The sequence below is a fragment of the Camelina sativa genome, chromosome 10 (genome assembly GCF_000633955.1).
Source record: "Camelina sativa cultivar DH55 chromosome 10, Cs, whole genome shotgun sequence".
Taxonomy (NCBI): Eukaryota; Viridiplantae; Streptophyta; class Magnoliopsida; order Brassicales; family Brassicaceae; genus Camelina; species Camelina sativa.
Window position 1 is genome coordinate 7,463,546 of NC_025694.1, and position 24,615 is coordinate 7,488,160.

The 24,615-nt window shown below is 37.4% G+C and overlaps 6 protein-coding genes and 1 pseudogene across 7 annotated transcripts in view; 5 read left to right on the plus strand and 2 right to left on the minus strand.

The window, feature by feature from the left end:
- Window positions 1-3,006, plus strand: part of LOC104717752 (U-box domain-containing protein 35) — a 3,855-nt gene extending 849 nt beyond the window's left edge. Inside the window, exons 1-8 of one of the 2 annotated variants that reach the window (XM_010435378.1) lie at window positions 7-58; window positions 156-277; window positions 360-538; window positions 623-1,038; window positions 1,109-1,210; window positions 1,293-1,721; window positions 1,848-2,606; window positions 2,693-3,006. In XM_010435378.1, coding sequence (XP_010433680.1) covers window positions 20-58; window positions 156-277; window positions 360-538; window positions 623-1,038; window positions 1,109-1,210; window positions 1,293-1,721; window positions 1,848-2,606; window positions 2,693-2,869 — 2,223 coding nt within the window. In that variant the 5' untranslated portion in view covers window positions 7-19 and the 3' untranslated portion in view covers window positions 2,870-3,006. Of the gene's footprint in view, window positions 1-6; window positions 59-155; window positions 278-359; window positions 539-622; window positions 1,039-1,108; window positions 1,211-1,292; window positions 1,722-1,847; window positions 2,607-2,692 lie in introns of those variants that run through there. The other variant, XM_019231138.1, reaches the window with a different exon arrangement.
- On the plus strand, window positions 3,168-4,832 carry LOC104717753 (acid phosphatase 1-like). The gene is made up of 3 exons (XM_010435379.2): window positions 3,168-3,877; window positions 4,111-4,320; window positions 4,452-4,832. Exons 1-3 carry the CDS (start codon window positions 3,462-3,464, stop codon window positions 4,627-4,629), a joined length of 804 nt encoding a protein of 267 aa, XP_010433681.1. The 5' UTR covers window positions 3,168-3,461; the 3' UTR covers window positions 4,630-4,832.
- On the minus strand, window positions 5,089-6,267 carry LOC104717754 (oleosin 18.5 kDa). The gene is made up of 2 exons (XM_010435380.2): window positions 5,784-6,267; window positions 5,089-5,573 (listed from the first exon to the last, which is right to left on the minus strand). Exons 1-2 carry the CDS (start codon window positions 6,158-6,160, stop codon window positions 5,405-5,407), a joined length of 546 nt encoding a protein of 181 aa, XP_010433682.1. The 5' UTR covers window positions 6,161-6,267; the 3' UTR covers window positions 5,089-5,404.
- Window positions 9,616-10,484, plus strand: LOC104720127 (peptide methionine sulfoxide reductase A4, chloroplastic-like). The gene is made up of 2 exons (XM_019231139.1): window positions 9,616-10,013; window positions 10,120-10,484. Exons 1-2 carry the CDS (start codon window positions 9,681-9,683, stop codon window positions 10,399-10,401), a joined length of 615 nt encoding a protein of 204 aa, XP_019086684.1. The 5' UTR covers window positions 9,616-9,680; the 3' UTR covers window positions 10,402-10,484.
- LOC104717757 (peptide methionine sulfoxide reductase A4, chloroplastic-like) lies at window positions 11,656-13,080 on the plus strand. The gene is made up of 2 exons (XM_010435381.1): window positions 11,656-12,241; window positions 12,614-13,080. The coding sequence occupies exons 1-2, from the start codon at window positions 11,717-11,719 to the stop codon at window positions 12,863-12,865; spliced, it is 777 nt and encodes a 258-aa protein (XP_010433683.1). The 5' UTR covers window positions 11,656-11,716; the 3' UTR covers window positions 12,866-13,080.
- Window positions 12,963-20,681, minus strand: LOC104717755 (annotated as a pseudogene).
- Window positions 21,306-23,596, plus strand: LOC104717758 (metacaspase-2). Its single transcript, XM_010435382.2, has 5 exons — window positions 21,306-22,103; window positions 22,177-22,507; window positions 22,747-22,867; window positions 23,048-23,308; window positions 23,411-23,596. Exons 1-5 carry the CDS (start codon window positions 21,533-21,535, stop codon window positions 23,468-23,470), a joined length of 1,344 nt encoding a protein of 447 aa, XP_010433684.1. The 5' UTR covers window positions 21,306-21,532; the 3' UTR covers window positions 23,471-23,596.

Here is a 24,615-nt window from a genome sequence, read left to right on the forward strand (position 1 = left end):
ACTGTGGCAGTCTGAAGAGATGCTTAAACCTTTCACAAAAATGTTCGTGCGGAGAAAGGTATTGTCTCTTACCAGATATCTTATGCTTTTCCTTTTTGTTGGCTAAAACCATAACCTGAAAGTTTCATGAACTCATTGAATTACCTTAATGAAAGGTTGCAGTAGAAGTTCGTGTGATTGAATCAGATAATGTAGCAGCTGCGATAACTGAAGAAGTTGCTCGGAATTCAACAGAGAGACTTGTCATTGGAGGCTCATCGCGTAGTTTTTTCTCGAGGTATATGACCACCGTGCTGCTTGCTTTGTTCCTTTTGTTCTTTTGGTTTCTTGTACCAATAAATCTGTTTTGAACATTCCAGGAAAGCTGATATGTGCTCAGCGATATCAGCTTTGATGCCAAACTTTTGTACAGTCTATGTTGTTTCAAAAGGAAAATTGTCATGCGTCAGACCATCAGACTCTGACGGAAATGCAACTATAAGAGATGATGGTAGCGAAAGAACTGATTCCTCCAACGGTTCTTCCGGTCCCACCTCAGGTTTATGACTCTACAATGTGTTTGTGTGAATATTCTTCCAGAAATGGTGTGTAGGTCTAATTTTGCTACCCCATTTCTCTCTAGATTCAACAGATGTAATGTCAAGTGGGCGTGACTCTCAATCTCGTGCTCTATCCCTTCCAGTCAGGAGATTGCAACAATTCCCGGCAATTGGAAGACAAGCATCAGTTCCAATGGAAACGAGTTCAGTTGGCTCGGATGAAACTAGGTGCATGTCTTTGGATGCAGAGGAAGCTAAAGATGTTTCGAGTGTAAATAGAAGCAGCACGGATACTACATCACGTTGGACCCCACGGCTTAGAGATTATGAGGAGAGAAAAGAAGCTATGAGTTCTTCATCTAGCAACCGTGAATATGGGAATGTTGGTAGTAGGTTTAGTTGGACTGGCATGGTGGTTGATACTACTCACTCTCGGGCTTCTCAACAAGCTTCAAACATGTCTGATGCTCTAAGTGAACAATCTTATTCAGACAACCAGGTACTAAATTGGGTTTTTTAATTTTCCGATTATTTCTTGTGAATCGGAATAACATAAGTTATTTGTTTAGGTAAACCTAAACTTTGAGATTGAGAAGTTGAGAGCTGAGCTTAGACACGTTCAAGAAATGTATGCTGTGGCTCAAACAGAAACCTATGATGCTTCTCGAAAGGTGAAGGCCGGATAATCTAATATATCTTTGCATTTGATTAAACCTATTAGTTTGTGCTCAATTATTTCTGAAAATGTTTCAGCTTGGTGAGCTTAACCAACGTCGGTTAGAAGAAGCCATAAAGCTGGAAGAGCTAAAGCTTAAAGAGTACGAAGCTCGGGAGTCAGCAGAAAAGGAAAAGCAAAATTTTGAGAAGGCGAGAAGAGATGCAGAGAGCATGAGAGAAAGAGCGGAGAGGGAAATTGCACAGAGAAGAGAAGCCGAGAGGAAATCAGCACGTGATACTAAAGAGAAAGAGAAGCTTGAGGGCACTCTGGGGTCTCCTCAGCTGCAATATCAGCACTTCACTTGGGAAGAAATTATGGCTGCCACTTCATCATTCTCAGAAGAGCTGAAGATCGGAATGGGAGCCTACGGAGCTGTTTACAAATGTAATTTGCATCATACAACCGCAGCTGTCAAAGTTTTGCATTCTGCTGAAAGTGGTCTGTCTAGACAATTCAAGCAAGAGGTACGGAAGTAGGCTTGGACAGTCGTTTTAAGGCATTTCGGTTTCCTGATTCTAGTTTAAATTCTTGTGGAAAGTCTTCTCTGTTCTAGAAGCTACATATAACTCCTTGGTCTCTCTAATTTGCAGCTTGAAATATTGAGCAAGATTCGGCACCCACACTTGGTTATGCTTCTAGGAGCGTGCCCGGAGCAAGGAGCTTTAGTTTATGAGTACATGGAAAACGGTAGCCTGGAGGACATACTGTTCCAGGTCAACAACAGTCCGCCACTTCCGTGGTTTGAGCGGTTTAGGATAGCTTGGGAAGTCGCAGCGGCTCTTGTCTTCCTCCACAAATCAAAGCCTAAACCGATCATTCACCGTGATCTAAAACCTGCAAACATCTTGCTTGATCACAACTTTGTCAGCAAAGTTGGAGACGTCGGACTCTCAACGATGGTTCAAGTCGATCCTTTATCTACTAAATTCACAATATACAAACAAACAAGCCCCGTAGGAACGTTATGCTATATTGATCCTGAATATCAACGAACGGGAATGATATCATCGAAATCAGATGTCTACTCCTTTGGAATGATTGTGCTTCAGCTTCTCACAGCAAAACCGGCTATCGCATTGGCACACTTTGTTGAGAGTGCAATGGATAGTAACGATGAGTTTCTCAAGATCTTAGATCAGAAAGCAGGCAACTGGCCGATTGAAGAAACCAGGGAATTGACATCATTGGCTTTGTGTTGTACAGAGCTAAGGGGAAAAGATAGACCTGATTTGAAAGATCAGATTCTTCCGGCCCTCGAGAGCCTTAAAAAAGTAGCTGATAAGGCAAGAAACTCACTTTCCGGGGTGTCAACACAGCCTCCCACTCATTTCATATGTCCACTACTTAAGGTAACTAAAATTTACACAAAGCTTCTTTACATGCCCTTCTATGTGCTGCGGTGAAAATGTTAAAAGGCTTCGTCTATACAATGCAGGATGTGATGAACGAGCCGTGCGTTGCTGCTGACGGATACACATACGACCGTCGTGCGATAGAGGAGTGGCTTGAGGAGCACGACACGTCGCCGATGACAGATTCACCGTTACGTAGCAAGAGCCTTTTGCCCAACTATACTCTTTACACAGCCATCATGGAGTGGAGGTCACAGTAAGCCCAAAAATGTATAGCCTTTTCTTGGTATATATTAAAACGGCAAGATGTTCCCTTCCTTCTTCACGTTTTTCTAATGTGTATATAATTGCATCTTATCTTTGATGTGACGGATGTTGTATAAAACAGTAATGAGCAATTCAATATGATCTTGTTTTTGATTCACTCACAATGGTATCCATTCGTTTAATTTGCCTCCAAATATTAGGACTCAAAAAGCATTGTCTTTTTTTTTTTTTTTTTTTTCCTTCTTTGTGGTCTTTCTTTTATAGGTACTTTTGAGGGGTCGGTCTCTCTCCATTACCCAAAAAGAAACAGAACAAACTCTTTCTTTCTCCGATCATCCTCATTTCTCCCATTGAAAAAAGGACTTGAGGTGGGGGAAAGAAAGGTTTTTTACTGTTTCTAGGGTTTCTATTATTCCATTTTCTCATCATTGGAGAATGGAAATTTCTTCTTACTGTGTTCTTCAGATTTTCGCCTGAGTTTTCAGAAACTTTATTAGATTCCCTCAATACCCAATTGCAAAGACTTCACCTTTTTCTTCTCTATCCTCTCTGAAATTGATTTGATTTGTTAATCTTGTATACACAATGCGGATTCTTGTGAATCATCATCTCCTTCTTCTGTTATCTCTGCTTCCTCTGTCGGCGTTTTCCGAGGAAAACACCACGAGCTCGTACCTCATTCCACGGCCATTGATCTTTGAGACCCAGCAGCTCAAGAACATCGACGACAATGTCAATTTACTGCATTGCACGAGCTGGAGATTCGCGGCGGAGACGAACAATCTCGCCCCTTGGAAAACGATTCCTGTTGAATGCGCTGACTACGTGAAAGATTACTTGATGGGTAAAGGTTACGTCTTTGATGTGGAGAGAGTCTCTGAGGAGGCTAAGATTTATGCTAGCAGCTTCGAATCTAACGGTGACGGCAAAGATGTTTGGATTTTCGATATTGATGAGACGTTATTGTCCAATCTTCCTTATTATCTGGAACACGGTTGTGGGTAAATTTATCTCAACTCTTTCATATTATTACAAAGTTTGGGTTTTTGCATAATTATTTATATGAATGTGTCTTTTAAGATTTGAGATAGGTGTTTGTTGTCTGGAGGATTCACAACAGTTTGATATATCAATCCTGATGATATTGTAGTAACAGGCAAATGTGAATCTGTGTGTTTCTTTTACTGAATTGCATATTTAGTAGTAATTTTCCTCTGTTTTGGGAATTTTGCAGGTTGGAAGTTTTTAATCATTCCAAGTTTGATAAGTGGGTGGAGAAAGGGATAGCACCTGCCATAGCACCAAGCTTGAAACTTTACCAAATGGTTCAAGATATGGGTTACAAAGTTATCTTGCTTACAGGGCGGAGAGAGAACCACAGGGTTGTCACTGTGGAAAACCTGCGCAATGCTGGTTTCCATAACTGGGACAAGCTTATTCTAAGGTAACTTCGGCCAAAGTGTGTCTTCCATTACAATGTAGCTCATAAGCTCTGTATTCTAGTTCTTGATGCTGATCATGGTTTATCTTGGATTTGGATGATCGACACATTTGTTTTGCTGCTTAATGCAACAGATCGATGGATGATGATCACAAAACAGCGACCATATACAAGTCTGAGAAGAGGGATGAGATGGTGAACGAAGGGTATAGAATCAGAGGCAATTCAGGTGACCAATGGAGTGATTTGTTGGGTTTTGCAATGTCCGAAAGGTCCTTCAAACTTCCAAATCCAATGTATTTTATTCCCTAAAGGGAAGAAGACTCTAATTTGATTAATCAGAGACAATTCAGGTGAACTTGGATCGACCTACTGTTTTTGAAGTTTGGGTTGTCACGTAACCACTTGCTAATATATGTAATGTATGTACTACTCACTGCATCAGTTTTGATGATGTGAGTTTTTAGCTGGAATAGCTTTTTATGCTTAAGAGTGGATTAATTATCTCTCAACAATAACAGATTTATGTATCTAGTACATAAAAACTACAAATTGTTGACACAGAAATATTGAATGACGAACACACCATTTTCCCCTAACTTTTATTTAGATTTTAGTGACCAATTGAGGTAAATGCAATCTGACAAAATTGGTAATTATTAAGTGCCTGTTTTAGTAATCTCAATGTAGAGTAACGCTCCCATACAACTTATGACTGATAAAGTAACAAGAAATAACACATAATACAACAAAATATAGGGAACAGAAAAAGAAATTAAGATCAAACATTAAATTCACAAAACAAGACCTTTACTATATAGACGTCTCCACTTACAAACAAAAACAAAGAAAGTACAACATGTAACGATTACAAATTACAATAAGAGAAAAAAACAAACAAACAAACATGGTACCACTTGACAAAATAGAAACACATAAAACATAGGATTTACTTATTAAAAAAAAAAGAGAGATATATTAGCTACTCGACATCGCTGTTTTTATTACCTTCCCCCTGATCAAATTCCAAACACTTTATTCCTCATAAACTCTAAGACTCCACGACATCGGATAGCAGTGGGGTAATTTAAGTAGTGTGCTGAGTCCCACGGGTACGGTCACGGTCATGTTCCCCACCCGTATGTTGTTGTCCATAGTACTGAGCTCTGTCTTTCAGATCCTGAGCTTTGCTTCCCAGCTTCATCCTTGCACTGTCCAACTTATCTGATCCTTGTGGGTGCTCTCCCGTTGCGTACCTATTAACAATGAACAATCAATGTGCATCATACTAAGCATTCAGCTATATTTATGTAGAGACAACAGCCTATAGCTAGGTCAACCAAATTGATCCAAAGCTACCTGATCAGGCTACTTCCCAAGAATTTGTAAAGCTACTGCCCAAGACATGCATGCACTGAACACATATTGTACAAATTAATGGAATACTGTGATGAATGTAATCTTACCTGTAAATCCAAGAGAAGACGGTTATGGCTGCTATGCCAAACCCACCCGAGGAGAGAAAGCCGGTGATGAGGAGTGCTACGGTGATGAGAGCCGGGACTAGGATTGGGCTGAAGATGACGAGCAAAGGAGTTGCAACAGTCAAAGCAATGACTGTTCCTACAAGGGTAAGGCTGGAGAGGACAAGGAGGGAACCACCAGCTGTGACAGCAGTAGCAGCTTTAGCAATCTGCCTAGACTTGGAGTAGTCTGATCCTCGTCCCATCTGGTACTGGTCTCGGCCGCCCATCATCTGGTACTGGTCTCGGTCTCGGCCTATCATCGGGTACTGGTCACGGCCGATGATATCGTGATGGGTTGTTCTAGCTGTATCCGCCATTTTGCTTTTCTTGTTGGCTAGAAAAGGAAAACAAGGTACTGAAAATGAGATTGATCTCAAGAGAGACGGATGTCTATATATTTTGGAATAGGAATGAGTTGCCAAATTGTTTACATATATGAAGAGAGGGGACGAGAGTCACGTGTCAATGGCGTCATCATGCAGTTGTACGCCACCTGTTAATAGCGTCACCATGCAGCCGCTGCATGTGTAAACGAGAGGGGTCTACTTGAGGACACGTTTGTTTTTTTGTCTAGTTTACTTGGAATGTGGCGTTGGCAATGAACCGAACGCAAAACTTAAAATGGACTGTTGGGCTGGTTAAATATGGGTTCGGGCCTTCAATGCATTCCTCCGACACAATTAAAACGACCATTATTGGCAAATGAGACATCAAATAATGAAATGAAAAACCCCTAAAGGTAAAAGAGGAACGAAATCAAAAAGAAAGTGAGATACATAATATAAGGACGATTTTGCTCTTTTAGTTATCGGTAAAAAACCATCATATACCCAAAAACGATATTCATAAGAGGCTTGAGAGCTTTTAGCTCTGTTATACAAACGCAAATTTAAGCTTATAAAATAAAATAATTTTCACAAAACACACCAATTTTTGTTTTTCTTTCATGACTTGACAAAGTCAATTACATCTTTCAGAGAATAGCCACAATGTTATTTTTAGACAACAATGCCCTCTAACCAAACTATTTTGGTTTGGTTTTCTCCCATGAAATGTAACAGTTTTTTGATTAAATTAATTAATTTCAATAATATATAAATAAGTAAAGATAAAGAAAATGAAGAGAGAAGAAACGAAGAAGTGAAGATGTTTTGTGGTGAAAAAGTCATTGTTCTTCTTCATTGTTGGGAAAAATAACTACAAAATAAACTTAAGTTTTTTGAATTTAAAACATAATTATATATGCTAGATTTGCAAGATTTATGTGTAAAAAAAATTAAAAACGTACAAACACAAAAGATTATGAAAAAACTGTGAATGGTGGCTAAATTTTTTTTAGGTTTGCAGAAGAGGGTAGTCAGGTTGCAGATGATTGCAAAATTACAAAAATATCCTTCATTAAATTTTTTCTGTGTACGTGTACGCATTTTATGGTGTACGTAATATTGATTATGTGTACGTCTATTAGATTATATACTATTATGGAGTATATATCCAAATATACATGTTCACAGCCAACACAAAACTTATATTGTAGTAAGTATGTACACAATACATATGTTTTAGTTTTACAAGGGTTGTATACGGTAACACGAGAATAAAGTACATAAAATATAAAATAAGGGATAACTTAATTAATTTTCTAGTTCATTTATAAAAAAAATATTAAAATAAAATAGTTACTATTTGTAACTTTGAAATGAGAGAGAACGTGATGTCGAGTCCCTCACGTAAACAATCACTCGTGTATATATCATAATTTCTCATTGTTTCACTTACTGTATATGTGTATATGGCAATACTATTATGGTATACATATAATAATAGTAATTGGTTGGTCATTTGTAATATATTTTTTTTGTTTTGTTTTTAAACTCCCAACTTCTTTAGCTCTAATTTTAAACTCATTCTAAACTCTAAAATTCCACACAAAGCACCTAAAATGACAAGTGAAATGCAAATATGATTAGACATGCTTATTAAATAACAAATGAAGAGAAAAAAGCTTTAAACCTCACAAAAGTACATGATATCATATACAAGTTTGACAAATGCTGGAAATTAACCCTAAATTGTATACGTACACAATCATATTAATTTCAACGTACAAAATCCCTAAAACTTAAACCATAAATCATTTACGTACATGATATTGGTTTAAATATACACAACCCCTAAACGAAACCTAAAAATTACCTTAAGCCATGTACGTACATAGTCATACTGGCTTAAACTTACATACTCTCTAAACAACCCGTATATGTAAAAGATCATCTTAACTTAAACGTACACAGTCCCTACACAACCCCTAACAATTAAACCCTAGAAAACCATATAGGTACATATTAACTTAAGCGTATATAACCCCTTCAAACATACAATGTCTTTCATGTCATACTAATTTTACTTATGTCTCATGTACAAGATCTCAATATACATTGAACCTGTGTACGTACACAATCTCAATATACATTAAACTCGTGTACGTACACAATCTCAATATACATTGAACTCATGTACGTTCACTTTTTTTTTTCTTAAAATTTCTCGTATTATATATAGCATTGTTTCCGATTACATAGATTATAAATAACTCAATATCCGATGTATATATTAACTCAACATTTGATGTATACAAAGATCGTTCATACATGATTTGAATATTTACCATGTAAATTTTAATATATACGTACACAAAAGTATATAATTTATTACCATGTACGTACACATATGTACATGTCATTGTTAATCTCCAATTATCTTTAACGACACGATTCAAATTAAAAAAAATATATGAAAATGGGTCTTACAAGATAGAGAAAAATAAATTATAATTAATAGTACGAAGATAAAAAATAGTTATAATAAAGAAAAGAGAAAATACTGTAAAAATAAAAGAGAGTGATAAATAATAATAAACTTAAATTATATAATATTTCATAATTTTTTATTCTTTGATTCCCTTGTTACGCTATAGTTGGCCAGAAAACTAACTAGCACCATTTTAGTCATAAGGGGACAATCCTAACTTAGCTAAAGACTTCATTTGGTTTGTTTGATTAAAAAATTTAGTTGTCCAAAATTATAGAGGTGGCTAACACATGAAAAATACTTTTCACTTTGACCTAAATTGAATAAAAAATTCACCTTATGGCTACTGCATATAATTTATCTTATAAAATATATATTTAAATACAAAACAAACTCGACTAAAACTTGTGTTTTACTAAATCACCACCTTATTGATGCATGTTGTTATGGAGAAGAACAAAATTAAAATCCAAATTCAAAAAACTTACACGTCTTTACTTTAACATTCACAAAGTTCATTATTTTGGGATTTATTATTTTTTTTGTTTTTTTGAAGGCTAATATTTTTGTGGATTTCACATGCATGTGAAGAAAAATTAGGATGTAGTCTGCTGGTTAAAGGTTTGTGTGGTAGGCTAACATTTAATATATTGCGATGTATCTGCTGCACATAGTGTCTATGTACATTTGGATCAGGAGTGATATTGTTGCCAAAAACGTGACGATTCAGACTAATTCAGGAAATATATTGCAAATTGAAATACAGATCTATCACTCCGGATCCAAATGAACATAGACAACTATAAGCAGCAGATACATCATAATATAACGCCACCTAACCAATTTATATCATACCAGTGTACAATACCAAATGAACATGGACACTATATGAAACAGATACATGACAAATATAAACTTGAGTTTGTTATGTCAAAACGGAAGACAAATTTGTATATATAGAGAGCCAAACCCATTTGGCCTTTCCCACAAACCTCTCGACGATCCATCTCTGTCTACAAATCCACGATGAACAACTTCTTCAAAGTCGACCCTTCCTCCGCCGCAATCGCCCAAGGACCCGACGACGATGTTCCTTCCCCAGGTCAGCTATTCGCTCAATTCGGCGCCGGTTGTTTCTGGGGTCTGGAGCTAGCTTACCAGAGTGTTCCTGGTGTGACCAAGACCGAGGTTGGGTATAGCCATGGGCTCGTTCACAATCCGACTTACAAGGATGTCTGTACTGACACCACGGGACATACCGAGGTTGTTAGGGTTCAGTACGATCCTAAAGATTGCACCTTTGAGAGCTTGCTCGATATTTTCTGGAAGCGCCATGATCCAACATCCTTCAATCGTCAGGTTCTTGCTTTGTCCCTTCATAAAAATCGAGACTTTATCACATTTCCATCTGTTCTTATTATGTTACTATACAGATCATACTGATGTTTGTGTGTTGATTGAGCAGGGGAAAGATGTGGGAACGCAGTATCGATCAGGCATATACTACTACACAGACGAGCAAGAGAGGATGGCTCGTGAAGCTGTTGAGGTACAGGAGAAGATCTTGGACAAGAAGATTGTGACAGAGTTACTTCCCGCTACAAAGTTTTACAGAGCGGAAGAGTACCACCAGCAATACCTGGCAAAAGGCGGTCTCACGTGTTCAAGACCATCAGTTGGAAAAGGTTGCAAGGATGCAATCCGATGCGATACAAAAGAAGTGACTTGTTTCATGAAAATGCATTAATCTGTAGACCACAATATTTGTGTATTGCCAATATGCGAATTCTATAAAAATGCAATAAAACAGTTTCTATAATTATCTTTTGATTTTGAGTTTTGAGCAATTTAGAAGCTAATCTAATGGTCGGAACATTATTTGGATGCATATTGAGTTATTTCACGACACCACCAAAACAATTTCCGTGGATTTCATTCTACAAAATTGACTTTGTACATATTACTTCTTTTATATACAAGATTAAGAAATCGTGATCATGACCAAGTTTATGGAGTGAGTTAACTTAAAACTTCTATTGCTTTGAATTTTTTTAAGGATTTAATCTATTGTGATGTATCTGCTGCATATTGTGTCTATGTTCATTTGGTATTGTACACTGGTATGATCTAAACCGGTTAGGTGTCTTTACATTTCAGTTACTGGTTTAGAGGTATTGGTTTACCCAGTTCTAAGTCTGAATAAAAAAACCGCACAATATAATCTCTACATATACTTATTTAAGCAATCTTGGTAGAAGTTTAAGGGTCTATCTTGTAGTGTATTACAAAAAAAGGATATTGCATATTAATTAATTTGATAACTAAGATAAGCAAAGTTTTGTCCAAAAAAAAAGATAAGCAAAGCTTATATTGTTTTATAGAACAATTAAAAAATATCTTTGAAATTATTTAACAAATTCTATTTCTTGATTCAAAATTTTTAGAAAACAATAACAAACAATTTAGAACAATTATAAAACTTAATTTTATTTATAAACCTGAGATTAAATATTTGAATCTCTAAATTGTTAATAATAACAGAAATATTTTAAAACTAAGATACAACATATTGCTTATATTTTAAAAATATAAAATATTATATCTAATTTATTAAATATTTTTTTTGCATTACATCGACGCAATGCTGACATCTTATTAAAATCTAAGAAATTGCAAATGTTAGATTTTATTCAATATAATATATATAACTAATAAAAATCGAAAAGTTAAATCGAGATTTCTAAACATGACACTTTCAATACATGTGTTTATTTGTTTTATGAATTTTACCAAATTTATATAATTTATGGATATGAACAATGTATCATATACAAGGTCGAGTAAATTAAATGTAAAAAATTATAGAATATATAGAATAAATCAAATAAAATTTCTATTGTTATTTTATAATAAATAAATTATAGTGAAGTTTACTCAAAAAATTTTGTGTGCTGGATGACTATCTAATCTCAGTTTATTATGTCAAAAGGGAAGAAAATTTGTATATCCTTTGGCTTCTTTAAAACTAGTTCCAAATAGCACCACGTCACACTGCATCGATAATGCAGGTCCTCGTCGCCTCTCCTCCGTTCATCTCCGCCGCTGCTCTCTCCAAACCTCTCAATTCTCTCTCTAAAGCCGCACTCCCTTTCTCTAGAGCCAAACCCATTTGCCCTTTCCCCCAAACCTCTCGACGACCCATCTCCGTCTACAAATCCCCGATGAACAACCTCTTCAATCGGCTCGGTTTCGGCTCTCGTCCCCAAGCCCAAGTCGACCCGGCCTCTGCTGCAATCGCCCAAGGACCCGACGACGATGTTCCTTCTTCAGGTCAGATGTTCGCTCAATTCGGCGCTGGTTGTTTCTGGGGTCTGGAGCTAGCTTACCAGAGGGTTCCTGGTGTGACCAAGACCGAGGTTGGGTATAGCCATGGGTTTGTTCACAATCCGAGTTACGGGGATGTCTGTAGTGACATCACCGGACATAACGAGGTTGTTAGAGTTCAGTACGATCCTAAAGATTGCAGCTTTGAGAGCTTGCTCGATGTTTTCTGGAAGCGCCATGATCCAACCACCTTGAATCGTCAGGTGATTGCTTTGTCCCTTAGAAAAATCGAGACTTTATCGCATCTCCACTTGAAACTATGGCTCCGGATGCATTACATGTTTAGACGATCTCTCTGTGGTCTTACTTCAATCTTTTTATAGATTTGGTATTCTCATCACATGTGTAGAAGAACTTCTCTGTGGCTAAGTTGTTATGTATTTAATTTGAGGTTAGAGCTAAGTAAGAATCTTAGCTGATTGTGTGTAAGTGACCGTTTCCAATATGGTTCTACTTAAGTCTGCTCTTATCAATCATGTTACTATACCGATTATGCCGTTGAGGATGAATCTAGTTTTCTTGTTGTGGTTCTTCACATCATACTATTACTGAATTTTTGTGTGTTGATGGAGCAGGGGAATGATGTGGGAACGCAGTATCGATCTGGCATATACTACTACACAGAGGAGCAAGAGCGGATAGCTCGTGAATCTCTTGAGATACAGGAGAAGATCTTGAACAAGAAGATTGTGACAGAGTTACTTCCCGCTACAAAGTTTTACAGAGCGGAAGAGCACCACCAGCAATACCTAGCAAAAGGCGGTCGCATGGGTTTACGACAATCACCTGAGAAAGGTTGCAAGGATCCAATCCGATGCTATGGCTAAGAAACTTAAGTCACTCGTCTCTCTAGCACATAAAAAAGAAGTGAGTTGTTTCATGGAAATGCAATAATCTGTAGATCACATTTGTGTATTGTCTTTGTTATGTAATCAGTGGTGATGATGCACATCATATGCTTACATGAATGTTGTGATAAATTTTATTAGTGTTACAAAACCAACCATAATAGCATAATAGCCAATATTCAAATTTTATAAAACGTCACTTGTTCTTGTGTTTTAGCATATACTTGATGGGAATACTCATACATTTTGAGAAGAAAACAGTTTCACATTTTCTTTTGATTTTGAGTTTTGAGCAATTCAGAAGCTAATCTAATGGTCGGAACATCACTTGGATGCATATATACATGAATTATTTCACGACACCACCAAAACAATTTCCATGAATTTCATTCTACAACATTCACTTTGTACATATTACCATTGTTCTTTCTTTTATATTTGAAATCGAGATCATGTCCAGGCACCTTTTTTTAATACATTTGAAAGTATGGATTATCTTGAATCTCAGAGTGATTTGTACTGTTCAATCAAGCGTGACGCATGGAGACGTGATGTTGGGGTCACTGTGCATCCGAGACTATGCAGAAATGCGATCTGCAGTTTCAAAAAACATAAACAAAAGTGTATCATTTTCTAATCTTTGGCTGACCAAAAATGTGAGCTTGATGAGATTTTTACCTGTTTAGTCGTTGCTTCTGAAGTGCCCATTGAGTTTTCAATCCTCAGTTTTTGGAAATGCTCCTGAAACAGAGTTTTTTTTTTCCCAAGTTTAATATAATGAGTTTTAAAACTTCTATTGCTTTGTCAAAACAGCGATATCTATTACCTGTTTCTCGCGCACTATATGAGCCCTTGTGTCTGCAGGAAGTTGTTCCCACCTAAGTACCTGATATCCCCAAAATACACAGGAACATGAGCACCACAATCTCAGTTTATCATTTTTATCAAATCACTAGAGTGTGAAAGTGTTTTTCAGATATTAATGCTCACATGTTCTGCATATTGGAACGCTTCCTCAGAAGTCAATAATGATTTGAGTGCTCGTAAGACATCCTAACAAAATAGTGCAGCATCCAGTTAGTCACCAAAGCATATTCCAACACTCTGTATGGCTTAGTAGGCTTTAACCATTACGCTTCATAATAAACTTAACAGTAACCAAGCAAGGAAACGACTGCATCGGAATTGTTTATGGTGAATAAATCTACAGATTATACCACATTTACTGAGAGAGGTATACCAACCTTGTGTTTGTTCTTCTTGATGGCCAAACGTTCACCAATCACAAACTTTACCTGCAAGGTGAGTTAAGAACATTGACATGAAAGGTGAGTTAAGAACATTGACTGGCGCTTAAATTAGTTAGTTGATCGAGAAAACTGTTTGCAAAGTATGCGATACTCACCTTGTCAATCAGCCTCTTCGGTTCGTGGAATGCTTTTTTCTTAGCCCAGCTGTGAAATAAGTGAGAGACAACTGATCTAACCTCCACATCAAACCTGTTGAGGATAAAAGTTCTACACCTTTTGAATGATGAACCACACCAAAGATTACCAAATTAGATAGTTCTGTTGGTTTTAAACATGTAACCTCTTAAGGAAGTTGTTCCCATTGAGTGCATATGCTGCTATTGACTCCTCAGTTGCATCATCTGCTGGAATGTTCATCACATCATTGTCTGTTAGTTTACTTTCCTCATGCTTTAATTCTTCTGATCCAAAACTGGAGACGCTCTGGTCAGTCTTGTTTGGAAGATTTTGATGAACTTTTCTACAGTCATTTACGCTAAAATCTCCCTGCAAACATGGTTGAGAGTTCTTGTTAGTTCTATCACATTATTATGTATAAAGTTACAAATAGACTGAGACCTGAACCTGAAGAAGATGGTCCGGAATCTCTTTAAGAAATCGTGAGGGTTGGAGCACCTAGATGAAACATCATTAGTCAGAGACAAAGTTTGAGAGGACAAATTCACAAACTATGTGTAGTACTGACCTGCCAGTTTGAATCCACTGTCACATAAAAAAAAAATAGTTTCTTGCGAGCACGAGTCATAGCAACGTACAAAAGGCGACGTTCCTCCTACAATTTAAGCAAACACTGTGCGGTTAAATATATATTTGTAGAGTCCGCAGAGGTGGGAAGTGGGTAGAGAGTTAATAAAAGACTTCATGAGAAGGAAAAGCTATACCTCAAGTGATGTTCCACTCTCTGATGAATTGCCGTTAGACTCATGTAATAGGGGAATCTCGTTTTCATTAGCCTGTTTAGCAAAACTATGATTCAGACTGGGCCACGGACCTATTTTGTTTCATTGATTTTATAAACAAGTATTCCATAGCCGCCAACAACTCGGTAAAGAAAACCAAAGAGGGTGATATATACCTTGATTATGAAAACTATGTCCCATTCCAAACCTTTCGACTTCATAAAGAAATACAAGAGATATTAGTCAATATTTCCATTACTACCTGAAGCAGCTAATTCTAACACAGATGGGTAACGAACTGTGGACTGGTCGAGTGGTAGACAAAAACCTGATGAATGGTGGTTAATGTGACAGAATTTTCATTGTCATGTTTTCTTGAACGAAAATTTTCAGTTTCGCGCTCAGAGATATAGTTGATAAATGAATTAAGTTGCTTGCAGCCTTTGCTTTCTTTGACTGCATCCACTTCTCCTCCAGTTGTAGTGCAATGAGTGGAAAGAAACTCAGCTACATCATCCAGTAAGTACTGGATTACCTGAAATCATTCCCCCAAAATATTTTTAAAACATACATAACGGGAAAAGAAGATTACCCAAAGTTTTTGAATGGCAAAAGCCACATACAGATCTAAGATCGTTGTCCTCATTAAGCAGTTTTCCTCCATCATTATCCACAATGGCTCGTTGCTCAAGAAGGTATTTCTACAAGTTGAAACAACATGAAAAGGTAAAGCGTGATCAAGAAAAGAAATGGCTATGATATTGCACACAGAATTTGTAAGGAAAGACACAGTAAATCTTCAAAGCAAAATCACATGTTCAGAAACTATTTTTCATTGAAACTTACACCTTAAAGCCTACAATCACGATATCTACAAACTTTCAAGAATGAGACGGGATTGTCTAAGTATAAAGGTCCATCTTCTGTATATATGACTTACTTCGCAAACAAAAATATAAAAGTGCCTGCATGTTTTGCTATATACGACTCCCGAGATGACAGTGTCGGTTAATGGCTATAAGCATGTCATCACTTAAGACAGAAAAACCAATTACCTGTGGTATCATATTTGCCACACATGTTATTATAGCTGAAAGTGATTGTTCCTGCAAATAGTTAAGATGTAACTTGTAAGGGATTTGTATTTTATAGTACTAAGTTAAAATAAGCATGATCACTTCAATTAACATCTTACCCTGTCAACCAGCTTTGCTACCATGTCAAGAGTTTGCAAAATTTTGCGTCCCTGGGTAAGCTGGCTCCTGTGGTTAATTCAAACGAATCTAAGAAGCTTGGCAAGAAACATGAATAAAAAATACAAGTCTTAGGGGATAAAATGTGCAGCATTCTTAGAATCTGTAGATACACATAAATATATATACATATACTGATATACACACAATGTCACTTAGATCTGGGTGGCAAAAACGACCTATATGTATCACTCTAGTATGGTTCATGAAAATAAAAACAGACACAGTTATATGAGAAACTAGTATATATGTCTTGGTTGGTAAACGTAAAAGCAAAAGATATTCTCAACTCAGAATTAAAACTAAGCAATATTATATACTGATTTCTAATGAATTTCATCAAGCAGTACCTTTTGAAGGTACCCGAAATCTTGGCACTGAAGATATCACTCGCCGCTGAGATAAAGCTGCATTTCCTACTAGTCGAGATTTTTTCAATATGTTCTATAACCTGCAGACGGTGGTAATAAGTTACTGATAGCTACAGCTGAGAAAGAAAAAGTGAATCGTAGATAATCATGCAAATCAAATAAAACAAGAGCAAATGAGGTTCAAACCTTTTTCTTTTCCTCTTTCTCAAAAGGAAGCAATGCCTTGAACACTCGCCTATAAGAAGCATCATCGCATTCGGCAAATGTTGTTTTCAGCATGGCCAAAATGATTCGGACAACCTTATTGTCAAATGATACGGGAATCATCAATGTCATGAATTGAGATACACGGAGATCATGCAACAGTTAAAACAAATGAGATAAATATAAGGCATTCTACCTTTTTCCTGTAGAAAGCAACACCATGCAACAGTTAAAACAAATGAGATAAATATAAGGCAATCTACCTTTTTCCTGTAGAAAGCAACACCATGAACATTAAATGGTATCTTTCTTTGGCGGAATGCATTTTGGAAGACTTTACCTGACACCTGAATATCAGTACATTCGTGGTTTACCAACATAAGTAAATATGTTAAAGAGTTTTAAACATTCTGACAACATGTCATCAAGGAAAAGAGAAGTACTGACCTGCCTCCTATAAAGAATGGCGATATCTCCGTGGGAACAACAAGGTGTCGAGTCATCATTGGTGATTTCAATTATTTTGTCAATGACATATGCACACTGTGCTTCCTCATTATGGCATTCTTTGACAGTAATCTATACTGGATAAAACACAAAAAGGTTAAGCCTGTTACTGTAGCCATTGAATGATGCAATTTCTTATAAGGAAAAGTTCAACTTGCCTTAGATCCCTGAGAATTTTCAGACGAAATGCTTTTTGATTGGCACCGCTTCGTATTGTTTTTTATGATAGAAGATGCGGCTTCCACAATATGGCGGGAGGAGCGATAGTTCTTTATAAGCCTGACCTGAATCAGAAGCAGTAAGATAAATGTTATGCATTTGCAATCCAATGGTGAGAGCTTTTGCTTCCTTAAGACATAAATCATATGTGGTCTAATATTTGAGTTAGCCACGAAAAGACAAACCTCTTTGTAATTTGGGAAATCTCGGCGAAACGAATCAAATCCTGAACTGTCGGCCCCGTTAAAACCGAAGATGGACTGCAAGAAAAGATGTGTCATACTTCCTTTGAATATTCAAGTGAAAAAAAGTAAGCTTTGTTTGAAAACAACGCACCTGATCATCATCACCAACAATAGTTATGTGATTATGAGACCCTAGCATTCGTAGAAGCTTGTACTAGTGTCCTGGAATTCATCAACTATGATGGCTTTCCAGGTATCTTGGCATTCCTTGAATACTTTAATCAAATGCAGAAAATACACGTGAACACAAGGAAATCTTGAGCGTCATAAATCATATATCCATAAAATTTATCCAAGTGGCGTCACCTTCAGGAAAGTCAGAGAGGAGTGTGACCGAACAACTGATCAAATCATGATAGTCCAGAGCATCACAAGCTTTTAGGATATCGTTGTAGTTTCCAAGAATTTTAGCCTGTATCGGCACCAGTACAGAATCATATCACATGAACAATTTCATAGTAGAGATGTGTGAAACCATTACTTACTCCTATCTCATTGCCCATCTTACGGCACTCCTCTGGAGTTTTACCAGAAGCTTTTCCCTAAAAAAAGAAAACAAGTTGAAATCAACTAATTGTAAGAGACATATTATTTGCAAAGGACAGGATAAAAGCATTATAAATAGACCATAAAGTAAACAAATTATATCATTTCTTTATTTATTGGCAACCTGGGTCACAAATTTCTGCCATTTTTTTGATAGATCCTTGGCGTATTCAGGACATACTGCTCCTGCTCCTGCACTATTTAAACCTTCTCCAGACTCGCATGCACCGGAAGCCTTGCTTCCATTCTTCTTTTCCTCCTCGTACAGACGCACTGCTTCTATTATCGCTCTTCTTTGTTGCCCATGCCCATACACTGAGAATTCAGATGTACGTTCTAACCTGTGACAGTAGGAAAGGTATAAGATAAATGAATCCCATGAATCTATAACATTAAAGATGTCAACAAGTGATTTGTAACTAACAACTTCAAACGAATACATGTAAATTTAAATTAGTGAAATCGCCAAGAATCTATAAATTCAAGTATTACTTCCATTTATTGTCCCTGTAACTCCAGTTTAGCAACATAGGTAGTTACATTGTTCAGTAATGAGGAAAAATCATTTCATATCTTCTACCTACATTTAGACTTGAGATTAATTACCAAAATATCAAGAAATTCACAAATCATATTCTCACTTTTCTGCATGCATCCGACAAAGCTGCAAGGAAAATGAATGGAATGTACTGATTGTTATGTCTTTAGCTGCTTTCTTTCCAGCAGATTTTCCTATGCGTTCTCTCATCTCAGATGTTGCTGCCGTAGTGAAAGTCATTGCAAGGATATTTGATGGATTTAGACCCTATCAAGTTAGAAAGAACACAAATCTTAAAATGTAAAGGTAAGTTCAAATCTGATTTCATATACAAGATCTCAAGTACAGAAATTGATAGTACCTCATTGAGCAACACTAAGACGCGGCCAACCATGGTGGAAGTCTAACATGGGAAAAGGAATAATCAGCACTGACTATATAACATGAAAACCCACAAAAATTCTTGCCTCATAGGAAAAGAAAGTCTGTAAGAAACCAACCTTTCCACTACCAGGACCAGCAATAACCATCAAAGGAGTTGATATATTACTACAGGCTGCATCACGCTGTCTATCATTTAAAGACTGCATATATTTTGAACACTCATCAGGCATGGAATTGATCAGTGCAGGATCAGCAGCAACAGCAGCCTCTTCATCAATGAGCTTCAAGTTAACATTACAGTCTGACACAAACTTTTCAACATCCCTAGAATCTAAGGTGGCCTTGCTGAGGTCACTGCTCTTATCATCTTTAAACGGAATCTGATTTATGCTGGCACTTGGAGTTTGACAAGCTGCTTTTCTCGCTGACTGTTCAAAGATAAAGTCAATCTCTTGTAAAAAGGAATCATCGAGGTCATCATCATCAAGAAGCGAAGAAGAAGGTGAGCAACCATAGCTTAGTGTAACTCTTTCTGGCTGTTTCAGGGGAGTAACAAATGGGTCTGATGAAACTCCATCGTCCCCAGAAATCTCGGTATGAAATGCATTTATAACCTCCTCATCCAGATCAAACCTAGGAGTAGGGGTGGTCATCCCACGAGGAGGAGGATAACAACCATCATCAGGTGACTCAAACCCTAGTTTTAGGCGTTTGTATGGTGTATTATTCGCTGATATCTCCATAAGAGGAATTCGATTGAAGCTCCTACCATGGTGAGCAAGGGATTCAGTACCCATTGATGATTCCTTCACTCTGCAACACCAAGTAGATAAATTTATCACATATTTCAGGCAATCCCATCAAATCTGGCGAATTTTAGGGAGAGCTAAATGTAACCGAACTTCAAATACTAATTGCAAAATTACCAAATTCTAAAAAAAGCATGGGAAATGGAAGAGCAAGGTGGGGGTCACTTCACTATACTACGATGAAATCAGAAATTTATGGCAATTGAACAAAGAAAAGATTAAAGAGTAAACCAAGAATACGAATAAAATATTGAAAAGAAGAAGGCAATGGACGACCTTTGAGGGAAAGGATTGGAGAAATGAGCTGCATTCTCAAGTGGCCTTTTCCGGTCAAGGAGCGGCTTGGCGCTTCTGAAGCTTTGAGAAATCCGAACAGGGGTATACTCTTGATTCCACATCCCTCTGTTCGGCGGGAGATTCTCCATCCTTCTTCCCCCTTTGATGATCTTCGTTCGGAGAGAAAGTGTGGGAAAATTTCGAAATGATTTGTCTCTGAGAAACTGGAAAAACCGAAAAACCTAGGGGGGGGGGGACAAGGAATCTTCCGGGTATAGAAGAAGATCTTATTTGGGCCTTGAGCCCACGTAGGGCCCTTCGCTTTTTTTTTTAATAATGGACTTTTTATAATCTTTTCCGATATTATTGCAAGCATGCACCACTAAATTCTATTTTATATCATTTACCTTTCGTTACTTTATGATTTTTCCAAAACGCTACTCTTTCAACTGTATTCGATCATCTCCTATTTTCTTTGTTTGGATCCTTTTGTTAATTAGTGGACTTTTCAAATTGTTCAAAATCACCAAGTGTTGTTGATGAGTTGCATGTCTTGTATTGTGTATATCCATCAGACATGACAATGTCCATGGTCAATATAGAACAGCTTCATATATGACTATATTGACTATAGTAGTATTATAGTGGCTAAAATTAATTCCAATAATCCAGCAAAGTCATCATAAATCAACGTCAACTACATTCTAATTAGTTCCTTCGCACTATCAAATCCATGCTTACATAATGGAAAACAAAAAATATATATATATAGAAGAGAAGGAACAATAAAAATTCTCAACTTGCTAATTCAATTTGTGTTGTGCATTGTACATATATTCAAGTTGAGACGACTTCATAATGATCCACAAAAAAAAGTCTTCACGATCGAATACATAAAAAGCCTGAAGTCGTCTATTACTCAGCAATTTCTTCTTTACCTTCTTGGCATCTTCTTCTTCTTCTTCTTCTTCTAAAGTTCCAATGTACAAGATGAAAAGCTTGAATCTGTTACTAACAGGAAATATAGGGTGGAACTAGAAATCTCGAGAAAATAAAAGGAGTTGTGGGATATTTTAAAGAAAAGAATGGTGTTGCTCGTGGACTGCTCCAGCTGTCGTACGCCGCTTCATCTCCCTCCCGGAGCCACCCGTATCCGCTGCTCCATTTGCCACGCCTTCACTCTCATAGCCCCCGAGCCCCGTCTCCTATCCCACGCGCCGGTTACCCCTCTTCCTTTTCCCAACTCATCTCCTATAATTCCTGCACCATCCTCTCACATCTACCCGCCACCAGCACCCTCTCCGTTTAATCACGCGCCGCCTGCACCGTCTCCATTCAACCACGCGCCTCTAGCACCCTCTTCGTTTAGCCACGCGTCTCCGTTCACTCACGTGCCGTCGGAACCGTCTCCGTTCAACCACGCGCCTCCAGCATCGTATCCGTTCACTCATGCGCCACCGGCACCGTCTCCATACAATCACGCGCCGTCGGGTCCCCCGCCGCCGGTACACGGAAAGAAGCGAGCGGTGATCGTGGGGGTTTCTTACAAGAATACCAAGGACGAACTGAAAGGATGTATCAATGACGCAAAGTGCATGAAGTTCATGTTGATGAAGCGTTTCCACTTCCCTGAATCTTGCATTCTTATGCTCAACGGTATTATTCTACTTAACATTCATATTTTCACAATAGTATAGACTTAAAAGTGTCAAAAATGGTGTACGTATAGAAGAAGAAGAGGACGCATTGAGATGGCCAACGAAGAACAACATAACAATGGCGATGCATTGGCTAGTTCTAAGCTGCAAACCGGGAGATTCCCTCGTTTTCCATTTCTCCGGTCACGGCAACAACCAGATGGACCACAACGGCGACGAGATCGACGGCTTTGACGAGACTCTTCTCCCGGTGGATCACAGGACTTCAGGTGTCATTGTGGATGACGAGATCAATGCTACAATCGTACGGCCTCTCCCTTATGGAGTCAAGCTCCACGCCATCATTGACGCTTGTCATAGTGGTACCGTTTTGGACCTGCCCTATCTTTGTAGAATGGACAGGTACGACGATATCTAAAAGTCTTGTTAGTTAGAATTTTTACTTTTCTTCTCGGTGTTGCGTTTCCAATTTACAAAATTATATGATCAAAACATGTAGCATGTAGAAGTAAATGTTAAAAACCCAATGGAGCCATGTAGTATATATATGCCCCATAACTATAACCAATAAATTAACACAAAATGGGAACTGTTTATGTCTGTCTACCTCATTAACCCTTTTTTCTTGTTCCTATTTTTAGGCTTGGAAACTACGAATGGGAGGACCATCGGCCTCCATCAGGAATGTGGAAAGGTACGAGTGGCGGTGAAGTCTTCTCCTTTACGGGCTGCGATGATGACCAGACCTCTGCTGACACTCCGGTATCCATTTCCGCCTGTTAGCAATATATATAACTTCTCTAGATTTCAAACAACTAATTTTGATAGTACTGGTAAACAATTCCACAAAACGTAAAATCATCCATATTTTATCTTTTCACCGTGATGTTATAGTAGCTACTCTAAAAGCTCTCATCACAAAGAAACTTGTGTCCACCGCAGCAATTGTCAGGGAGTGCGTGGACTGGAGCAATGACGTATGCATTCATTCAGGCCATAGAACGTGGCCATGGGACGACTTATGGGTGCTTACTGAATGCGATGAGATCAACGGTTCACGAGGTCTTTGACAAAAACAAAGGAAGAGAGCTTGTGGAAGTGGAAGGCGGTGATCTTCTCACTACTCTTCTTGGTTTGCTCATCTTAGGCGCTGTTCCTTCTGATGAGGAAGAAGAAGTAAACCAAACCCCTCCAAAAACTCAGGTAATCCATATTCATCTACTTATAACTTTGGTAAAATGGTTTTCATAGCAAGGTTAATGTTAATTAAATTGCATTAATTGGCATATTGGATTGGTACCGCAGGAACCACAATTGAGCGCTAACGAGGCATTTGATGTGTATGGGAAGACGTTCTCTTTATAACATGGCATGAAATGGAAGAGTATAGAAATTTCAGAAAATCAATTAAATTCTTTATTGAGTGAATGATACATGGGACATGATCATTGTATATGTAAATCGGCCTTATGAAGTTAAATACATTTAATACTGGCATATGGTGTTCCCCATCATAATATTCGGTATTCCTAAGTTTAATGAAATCAGACAAACAAAACACACGGATGTGGTGTATAACTTTTCCTATCAAAACCGAGATTTCTTTCACTACAAGAAAACAACGGTTTTACGATGGACGAATATGTAGCGAAACCTCTGAAAATCGACAAAAGCGAGAGATTTGGGAGGAAAGTCTGTTCCTCGCAAATCGGTCAACGTCGCAAATCTCTCGCAACCTTTGCAAGGAAAAAAATTCTCTCGGAAACTAAGCGCAAATTGCAACGAACAAAAGCGGTAGCAAATTCATTGCAACTTAGTTCCTAGTAAATCTCTCGCAAAGTTTGCGATGTGATTGCAACATTATTGTCTCACGCAAATTTTGAACAATATTATTAAGACGAAATTGTACCATATAATTAGTGACTTTTATTTTGCTTAAAAGTAATAAAACTGAAATTCAAATTAAAATAAATATGTAGTTTACAAAAAATAATTATATATACATATATGTATATATAAAATAAAAACATTATACAAAATATCTACATCAGAAAATAAAAGTTACAAAAATTAATTACACAAAATTTACAAATTACAATGCTTTTGTTGACATCTCCTTGATGACTTCTTCGTCTTCCTCGTTTCTTTGCTCTTTTTTTTTTTTAACAATCAGCCTTCCTTTTTTCTGAATCTAAAAGATCTCCAAAAATCAGATACACATACATACACACACACACAACAAGTAATACTAATTTCAATTCCAAGCTAAGACCATGATTATCGGTGGGTTCAGGTTGGAGTTCTTAGTGTTTTGATGAAAAAAATAAATCAGAAGAAAAGAAAATATGTAAGATCTCCTCTTATATAGTATACTGGATCATGGGTTAAGAGACTGCTACGTGTCAGCTGTCTGTTGGGCGAACAGAAAATATAAAACGAAAAAAAAAAATCATCCGATTGATTTTATTATTTTTCCTCTCTCTCTCTCTCTCTCTCTCTCTCTCTCTCTC

Excerpts from the sequence above, each read along its gene's own strand:
- LOC104717753 (XM_010435379.2), top strand. The coding sequence starts at position 3,462 with ATGCGGATTCTTGTGAATCATCATCTCCTTCTTCTGTTATCTCTGCTT. Across the intron at positions 3,878-4,110 it reads TATCTGGAACACGGTTGTGG|GTTGGAAGTTTTTAATCATT; the intron begins GTAAATTTATCT and ends GGAATTTTGCAG. Across the intron at positions 4,321-4,451 it reads TGGGACAAGCTTATTCTAAG|ATCGATGGATGATGATCACA; the intron begins GTAACTTCGGCC and ends TTAATGCAACAG.
- LOC104717754 (XM_010435380.2), bottom strand. The coding sequence starts at position 6,160 with ATGGCGGATACAGCTAGAACAACCCATCACGATATCATCGGCCGTGAC. Across the intron at positions 5,574-5,783 it reads GTCTTCTCTTGGATTTACAG|GTACGCAACGGGAGAGCACC; the intron begins GTAAGATTACAT and ends CATTGTTAATAG.
- LOC104720127 (XM_019231139.1), top strand. The coding sequence starts at position 9,681 with ATGAACAACTTCTTCAAAGTCGACCCTTCCTCCGCCGCAATCGCCCAA. Across the intron at positions 10,014-10,119 it reads CAACATCCTTCAATCGTCAG|GGGAAAGATGTGGGAACGCA; the intron begins GTTCTTGCTTTG and ends TTGATTGAGCAG.
- LOC104717757 (XM_010435381.1), top strand. The coding sequence starts at position 11,717 with ATGCAGGTCCTCGTCGCCTCTCCTCCGTTCATCTCCGCCGCTGCTCTC. Across the intron at positions 12,242-12,613 it reads CAACCACCTTGAATCGTCAG|GGGAATGATGTGGGAACGCA; the intron begins GTGATTGCTTTG and ends TTGATGGAGCAG.
- LOC104717758 (XM_010435382.2), top strand. The coding sequence starts at position 21,533 with ATGGTGTTGCTCGTGGACTGCTCCAGCTGTCGTACGCCGCTTCATCTC. Across the intron at positions 22,104-22,176 it reads TTGCATTCTTATGCTCAACG|AAGAAGAAGAGGACGCATTG; the intron begins GTATTATTCTAC and ends GTGTACGTATAG. Across the intron at positions 22,868-23,047 it reads AGACCTCTGCTGACACTCCG|CAATTGTCAGGGAGTGCGTG; the intron begins GTATCCATTTCC and ends TGTCCACCGCAG.